Raw genomic sequence first — 8,683 nt, forward strand, 5'->3', positions numbered from 1 at the left:
GTCGATTTATTGCATCACTTGATTTACACTGTTTGACTTCCTTTATCCGACTAACATCATATTCAAAATGGCTGGTTTTTATACAGCAGCAGATGTACCCGCCTCCTTTATTACCATTGGCTCAGCAGCATGCATGCAGAGCTATGGTTGGTTCAACCACATCACACTGATTGGATCTCTGGTACATCAATCATTCCTGGCGTCCCTTTCTGTTTTCCCTTTCGCCTGGTGACTCCTATAAGGTGTCCAATAAGGTAGAGTAGCACAGCACTTACTTGTTTTAGGTGAAGTCCTCAGAGAATTTCCGCAATAAATGTTAATAGTGTTGGTGAAGTCCTGACAAAGTGCCCCAGAAAGTCTCCTGATGTGTTTCAAAAGTCCTCTTCAAGCCTCCAGCAGCAAGTGAACAGTAAAAGACGATATACCTTTAAGTAGTGTGCAAAATCCTCTACAACCACTAGTTTACTCCCAATCAGCTGGTCACTGTTCGAAGAGGGCGTTAGGTCAAGTATTAGCCACCAAAATGCCATGCAACTTCTTTAATGAGCACTATCTGGCAATTTAAGTGGCAATCAGCCCCTTAACGATCCTCCGGGTAGCTGTTCCTAGCGCAAGCTTCAACTCCTTTATCAAGATGGCGTCTTGCATTAAACGCGGGCTAAACTGGCATTTCAGCTTAAGACCTCATCTTGGTCACTTCAGAGGCTCTTCAGCGCCTAAATTATCGGGCAAAATAGCCCCCACTGTTTTCCCAATAAGGAGTGCACACACGCTCCCCGTAGGGATACATCCCACTTGCCCAAGTCCAGATAACTTAGGCCAAGGCTTGGGGTCCCCCAAGTGTGTGCAGGGGCACTACTGGAGTTCAACCCGATAAAACTGAGCAGCTTACCAGAGTTGCTACCTGCTGCCTTTTCAGTTAGGACCTCCTTATCCACTGGGGCTTTGTCTTGCAGAGTTTTCTGGAGCCGAATAGGTAGAATCCTGACCCCCCCAGTGACAGGTCTGCCTCTTCAGGTTCCATCACACTAGATGGTCAATTATTACTAGTGCCTTTGTACTGCGGACCTGCAGGGTTCAAGTATGAGACTACTAAATCTCACACGGAGTTTTGACTTGATTCCAAGCTTCTATCACCAGGCTTGTCATGTTGAAGCCACCCACCTTACCTTCCCACAAAGAGCATAATCATTTCCCTGAGGGGATACAGCTTGGCCTGCACCTGTAGTAGGCTTCAACCTATTGAAAGAAACAAGAAAAGAAAGCCTTTCATTTAAATAGTGCTTTTCACGACCTCCGGACATCCCAAAGTGCTTTATGGTCAATGAAGTCCTTTTCAGGTGTAGTCACTGTTGTAATGCAGGCAAACATGCTATTGAGGTAGGAGGGGAAGTTCTTGGCCTCCTGCCTCATATATATCTGAAGGAACTTTCACTGGGAGCCCCAGTGGGGGTGTGGCAGCAGGCCAAAAACCGGCAAGTAAGGATAACTTAATTTCCATACCCCATAGAATTTCTTTGTCGCATTCAGGCTGCTGATCTCTCTAGCAGTTAGAAGGCCCTGATCTTGGAAGCCTAATATGTAGTTGCACGCCTCATAGGCTTGCAGCTGCACTCAATTACCTGCCTCCTTTGCTGGTGCTAGGTCCTGGCAAGGAGCAGGCTGGCGCCAAAGGTGTCCCCATGACATATTAATGGCCTAGGAAAGAAAATTCTGTTGTTCCTGAGCCTTGACCAAAATGGAATCAGGATAATCTCTCCTATAGTCCTTTCTGGTCTTAAGATATTTTGGCCTAGAAATTGGATGCGTTGCACCCATTTTACAGGGGTAAATCAGGCGTTAAAGCATCCAATATGATGGGCTGCATGCACGCGAACATTATAAGCTTTAAGTGCTCTGCCCAGCCTATTGGTATAGGCATCAAAAAAAGTGTCCAGGGCGCGTAACTGAAACAGGCATTAGTCCCTTTGAATATGCAAGTAAGGAGCCTACCGTCTGTTTGATGCCTCTTTTACTAAATTGGTTTGCCCTAGCTGATTCTATACAAGTTGAACATAACTTCCCTGCTTTTAAATTCTACTCCTCTAGAAATGAACTTCAGTGCTTTGATTGCCATACAGATCAGAAAGATCTTAGGTTCAATCTTCAGCCTTCACTGAGTTAGCCAAAGGCATCAGTTGGGGTGCTGCTTAAAAAAAAATATAATAAGTTATGACTCCATCCCTCTCCCTAACATTTGTCTGAGGCTGAACCACACTGTTCGCAACCTTGGTGTCATGTTTGACCCTGAAATAAGCTTCCGACCACATATCCGTGGCATAACTAAGACCTCCTATTTCCACCTCCGTAACATCGCCCGTCTCTGTCCTTGCCTCAGCTCATCCGCTGCTGAAACCTTCTTCCATGCCTTTGTTATCTCAAGACTTGACTATTCCAACGCACTCCTGGCTGGCCTCCCACGTTCTACGGTAAACGTGAGGTCATCCAAAATTCGGCTGCCCATCTCCTAACTCGCACCAAGTCCCGTTCACCCATCACCCCTGTTCTCGCTGACCTATATTGGCTCCTGGTTAAGCAACGCCTCGATTTCAAAATCCTCATCCTTGTTTTCAAATCCCTCCATGGCCTCACCCCTCCCTATCTCTGTAATCTCCTCCAGCCCCACAAACCCCTCCCCCGCCCCCCGAGATATCTGCGCTCCTCTAATTCTGCCCTCTTGAGTATCCCCGATTATAATCACTCAACCATTGGTGGCTGTGCCTTCTGTTGCCTAGGCCCTAAGCTCTAGAATTCCCTGCCTAAACCTCTCCGCCTCTCTACCTCTCTTTCCTCCTTTAAGACGCTCCTTAAAATCTACCTCTTTGACCAAGCTTTTGGTCATCTGCCCTAATTTCTCCTGAAATGGCTCGGTGTCAAATCTTTTGTCTTATAATACTCCTGTGAAGTACCTTTGTTAAAGGCGCTATATAAATCCAATTGTTGTTGTTGGAATTGAACAGAAAAATGGGATTACAGTAGATAGCTACAGTTTAGCAATTAATACTGGCACAAATGGTGTGTTGTAATTTTGATGAAGTAAAAATATTGCAGAATAGCCATTTATAGATGTTACAATATAGCTTCCTCTATTCTCTTCATGTGTAAAGTTAAAGAAAGTTTAATTTACTACTGAAGTGAAGACACTTTTCTTTAACTTTAGTCACAGAGGAAAGTATACCCAAATATCATACAATACAACTTCAACCCAGATTTACAAAGAATACAACATATTTCATAAACAGAGCAAATGAGGTAAAGCCAGAAAAGTTGCAAAGCAATTGTGGAGGAAATGGTAAAAAGTGTGGGGTAGTTGAGTGAGAAATAGCACAAATTGCAGGTAGTTGCAATGGATACATGCTGTTCCTCGAGTCATTTCAATTCACCGTTCCAGTCCCACTCAGACCTCACCGTCTGCGGTCTCTTGCATTGTTCCACAGAAGCTCACCGTAAACTCGAGGAACAGCACCTCATCTTCCGATTAGGCACTTTACAGCCTTCCGGACTCAATATCGAGTTAAACAACTTCAGATCATAACCTCGGCCCCTATTATATTTTTTATATATTTTTTATCCACACTTTTGGTTTGTGCCTTTTCCTTTTTCTCTCTCCCACATGGCAGCTGTCTCTCACTCTGCCGGCGCATTTCACACTTCATCTAGAGCCATTGTCTGTTTCTTTACCTGTCCTATTACCATCTCGTCTCACCTTGAATATCTCTTAATGTCTCTTCTTTCACCCCCTCCCCTATTTCCCAGCCCCCAAACTGCCTTTTGTTTCATTTCCTGCCTTTTCTCTCAGTTCTCTAGAAGGGTTTCGACCCGAAATGTTGACTCTATTTCTCTCTCCACGGATGTTGCCTGGCCTGCTGAGTTTTTCCAGCATTTTCTGTTGTTATTTCTAATTCTATCTTCCTGCCTAAAAATGAAGGAAGTTCACATCTTCTCATTAATTGGTATGTACTCCGCTTACCGGCACTATTTAAAATAAGAGTTTGGATTAAAGTGCTGGTCAGTGACGGGGTGAGTGCATGCTGTCCAGTGACCCCCTCCCTGCTGGAAGTGTGCATGTGTGGCTCTTGGATGATGCCTCCTGCAGTCACTAATCATGCCAGCTCTCACTGTTGCGGCTCACACATCAACAGTGGACATTTCGGCAAGGTACTAGAGGGTGACCAGCACTCATGAAACCACACCCCAGGAGAGGAAAGGGAAAACTTGGCAAGGACAAAAGGCCAAGTACTTACTTAGTAACGGAACATTATGGGACAGATTTTCATGTTTCATGTTTCTGCTCCTGACTGTATTGGATTGCAAAAAGGGAGGAAACCTACCCAATTTTCTTTTCATTAATTAAATGGATAAAAAATTGGACTTGCTTCCTTATGGGTGTGTGGTCCTGCCCAGCTGATTTTCCTGTAATCATTGTGCCCAAATGACACAATATGCCTAGGTGCATGATCCAGATTTCAGTTTCTAGTCAAAAAAAAATTCTAATCTTAAGAAGTCTTCTAATTTTTACATGAATTTTTATCCTTTAACTGAACTAAAAGTCTTTTGTATTCTCACAAATAACTAGATTTGCTGAAGCATTATTCCCCTCCTCCAAGGAAGTCATCCCCAGTTCCATGCTCACAACCAGAATGGTTCGCGCATGCACCACCATCTTCCAAGAACAAGGAGTAAGTATACATGTATTTCCACTTGTACAATTCTTGATATTGAATTGTGGGCATTGTGGGAGTTCAGAAACATTTTTGGCCTATTTTGGGTGGGAAACGGTTGAAGTCTAATTTTAGGATAACTGTCTCTGAGTTACTAGACAGCCAGATGCAGAGCTATGCCATCTGCCACAAGGACACCTGCAGCTAATATGCACGACTAGTGGCAGGAACAGTTAGCTGCACCCCAAGGCTCCTTCCTCTACATAATTCTAGACATATTACAGTGCTGTCCTCGAGTGGCATTGGGGCCAGCATCCTCACTGCCACCTCGTTCTGCACCATCTCCACTTCGCCAGCCATCAAACATGGGGTTCAAATATTGCAAGCTCCAACACTTGGCCACAAATACGGTTTTCTGTCTCCCCTTTATTGAGTCAGCTGCTGGGTTTTGCTGAGTATTTCTGTTACTCAAACAACCTTTGCAAAGGTTGAAATATGCATTAAAAATATAATTAGCCTATATAATTGCTGCCAACATTTTTATTCCAATATACAGTCACTTACCTTTAAGTGGCTACAACTCCTTAAATTAAGCCATCAACCCTTTTCATTTAAATGCTGCTTACATGCAATTTCCTCCCCGCCCCCGGTCAGACTTAATATGGGCTTGCCCACACTGTAAATGAAGCTGATTCTATAAAATCCAATGGGGACAAAAGAGTTGAGTAAGCCTTTTGTGAGGGCTTGTTGAAAAATCTACCCTCTTTTGTAACTACAGACCCCTCATTAGAACACCTTGTCAGGAAAGATATGTTAACCTATAGAATTTTACATTGCAGAAGAGAGCCATTTTCCCCTATGTGTCTGTGTCAGTTCTCTGAAAGAGCTATCCACCTAGTCCCATTGCCCTGCCCTTTCGGCATACCATTTAAAAGTTTTATTTTTTCAAATCTTTATCCCATTTGTTAAAAACTATTTTAGATTCTACTTCCACCACTTTTTTAAGTGGAATAATCTATATCCAAATAACCCTCTGCATAAAGAAAATCTCCTCATCTCTCTTTTCATTCTCTTGGTGATGATCTTAAATTTATGTCCTGTTGTTACCAACTCATTGACCAATGGAAATAGCTTTTCCTTATTTATATTCATAACTGAAGTCTTTCATTCCTGACATCATCTGAGTGAATCTCTTCTGCACTCTCTCCACAGCCATGTCATTTTTCCTAAAGTAGAGGTCCAAAATCAATGATTTGTATAGGTTCAGCAATAACTCTTTGCTTTTGTACTCTGTACTCCCATTTATAAAGACTAGGATCCCAAATGCTTTTATTAAAGCTTTATCAACTTGTCCTCCTACTTTTAAAGATGGTCCTTAATGCTTATGCACAAAATTGCTGTCACTTATTGCACACTTAGAACCCGTGCTAGCTTTAAAACACGGAGCAAATTTAAGCCATTGGTGTCATTGCTAAAGTGGTCTTGTTAAAGGGAGCAGGTGTTTTTCAAATTGTATAACAATGGATATTAAAATGTTATGGTGTTATGAAATTATCTACCTCCTGGAATAATAGTCAAAAATGTAGATGTGCCTTTTATAGAAAACCTAAATGCTTTATTTTATATATATATATATCTTAAGCATCCATTTTTAAAGCAGTCATGTCAACAAGTTGAATGTCACTTTACTTACAGAGTCCCTAAATGGTATTTGCCAGAGTACATGGTTCATGAGGAGTTCATTCCGAGCCCTTCTGATAGTAAGCCTCAAAGATTACTTCATGACCCCAATAAGACTGCATTGGAAAAGGAGGCAGAAGACAATGAAAAGGGAAATAAACTAAAAGTAAAGGTAACCTGATTTTTAGCAGGCATCATAATAATTTTAATACCATATACTTTCCCACTACTCATATTAACAATTGGGAAAGTGGTAAATGTTGGTTAGAACTATTTGTAACACCAAAGTTCTGATTGGTCCCCTTGGAGGACAAGACCAGATTTCTGATAGGTCCCCTTGGAGGTCAAGACACACCCAGCAGTTTGTCTGGAATGTGTAATTAGATCCTGCCTGTCTGAGTAATCAAGATCTTTGCAATGTATAATTTGATCCATTCACTGTGACTGCCAGTTCCAGAGCTCACAGTGCTAACACTGCTGCTTTCAGAGAACAGACAGGGCTCACCCTCCTGGGTTAGGAGCACTCACACTACTGAGTCCAGATAAGAAGGGGTGAGGCCATGGAGGAATTTTAACATGAGGATGAGAATTTTAAAATCAAAGGAGGAAAAATACGACCCCTTAGCGCCATCCATTAGTGCCAGTAGATGGCGCTAATGCAGCGTTGAGAGCTGTAACAACAGCTCCTGTCAAATACAGCGCCGCACAGCAAATCCGGACCCCCCGTAGCGCTGCCGGTAACAGCAATCGCCTGGGACTTCAACGCCATGGAGATTGTGACGTCAGTGAGTGTGTAACAGTCACTGAATGCCCGATCTGTAAAATTGCTTTTCGCCACTTACCTCACCGCCTGGAGTTAACAACGACAGGGAGAGCTGGCGTGCAGCACCAGGAAGCCAGCTCCAAGGACATTATTTGAAGTGATCAGCCCCAATCACTCGCACCTGACAGGTTAGTGAAGTTTCAGTGCCTGTGTGTTAGTTCCTGATACGGCAACAGTTTTTTTTAGTCATTTGAAGGTTCTTTGGTATCTGGAGTGTTGTGGCAAGTAGAAAAGTGCAAAATTTATTCTTGAAAGATTCAACCTACAACACTTGCTAAAAGTCATGGGGGCTGTCCATGCAGTCCACCTCGCTCTCCAGGATCTATGGCGGAGGGAGTGGAGGCAACGAGGAAGATGGGAACATGTGCGCAGCGTGACAAGGAAGAAGATGAGGAGGAGGAGGAGGAAGAAGATGAGGCGGAGGAGGAAGAAGATGAGGAAGAGGAGGAAGTAGACGAGGAGGAGGAAGTAGACGAGGAGGAGGAGGAAGAAGACGAGGAGGAGGAGGAAGAAGACGAGGAGAAGGAGGAAGAAGATGAGGAGGAGGAGGAAGAAGACGAGGAGGAGGAGGAAGAAGAGGAGGAAGAAGACGAGGAGGAGGAAGAAGAGGAGGAAGAAGACGAGGAGGAGGAGGAGGAAGAAGACGAGGAGGAGGAGGAGGAAGACGAGGAGGAGGAGGAGGAAGAAGACGAGGAGGAGGAGGAGGAAGAAGACGAGGAGGAGGAGGAAGAAGACGAGGAGGAGGAGGAGGAAGAAGACGAGGAGGAGGAAGAAGACGAGGAGGAGGAGGAAGAAGACGAGGAGGAGGAGGATGAAGAAGACGAGGAGAAGGAGGAAGAAGACGAGGAGGAAGAAGACGAGGAGGAGGAGGAAGAAGACGAGGAAGAAGACGAGGAGGAGGAGGAGGAGGAAGAAGACGAGGAGGAGGAAGAAGACGAGGAGGAGGAAGAAGACGAGGAGGAGGAGGAGGAAGAAGACGAGGAGAAGGAGGAAGAAGACGAGGAGAAAGAGGAAGAAGACGAGGAGGCGGAAGAAGACGAGGAGGAGGAAGAAGACGAGGAGGAGGAGGAGGAAGAAGACGAGGAGGAGGAGGACGAAGACAAGGGGGAGGAGGAGAAGGAAGATGAGGAGAAGGAAGAGGAGGAAGAAGATGATGAGGAAGAAGACGAGGAGGAGAAGGAAGACGAGGAGGAAGAAGACAAGGAAGAAGAGGAAGAAGATGAGGAGGAAGAAGAGGAGGAGGAAGAGAATGAAAGTGAGGAGGAAGAGGAAGAAGACAAGGAGGAGGAAGAAGAGGAGGAGGAGGAAGAGGAGGTGGACGAGGAAGAGGGTGAGGAGGATCAGGAGGAGGAGAGGGAAGAGAGGACGAGGAGGAGAGGGAGGAAAGGACGAGGAGGAGAGGGAGGAGAGGACGAGGAGGAGCAGGAGGGAGAGGACAAGGAGGAGCAGGAGGGAGAGGACGAGGAGGAGCAGGAGGGAG

At 44.7% G+C, this 8,683-nt stretch overlaps 1 protein-coding gene and 1 long non-coding RNA gene across 2 annotated transcripts in view; both read left to right on the top strand.

Annotated features, from left to right (window-relative positions):
- The window catches only part of LOC147117747 (uncharacterized), a 258,768-nt gene that overhangs the window by 114,860 nt on the left and 135,225 nt on the right, over positions 1-8,683 (top strand). The gene's annotated exons all lie outside the window — the stretch shown is intronic.
- Positions 6,677-8,683, top strand: part of LOC147117748 (uncharacterized) — an 88,679-nt gene continuing 86,672 nt past the window's right edge. Inside the window, exon 1 of the mRNA XM_085988990.1 lies at positions 6,677-8,533. Within this exon, the coding sequence (XP_085845116.1) occupies positions 7,528-8,533 (1,006 nt within the window). The 5' untranslated portion in view covers positions 6,677-7,527. The remainder of the gene's footprint in view (positions 8,534-8,683) is intronic.

This window comes from Somniosus microcephalus, chromosome 5 (genome assembly GCF_052327205.1).
Source record: "Somniosus microcephalus isolate GS21.2 chromosome 5, FLI_Smic_1.0, whole genome shotgun sequence".
NCBI lineage: Eukaryota > Metazoa > Chordata > Chondrichthyes > Squaliformes > Somniosidae > Somniosus > Somniosus microcephalus.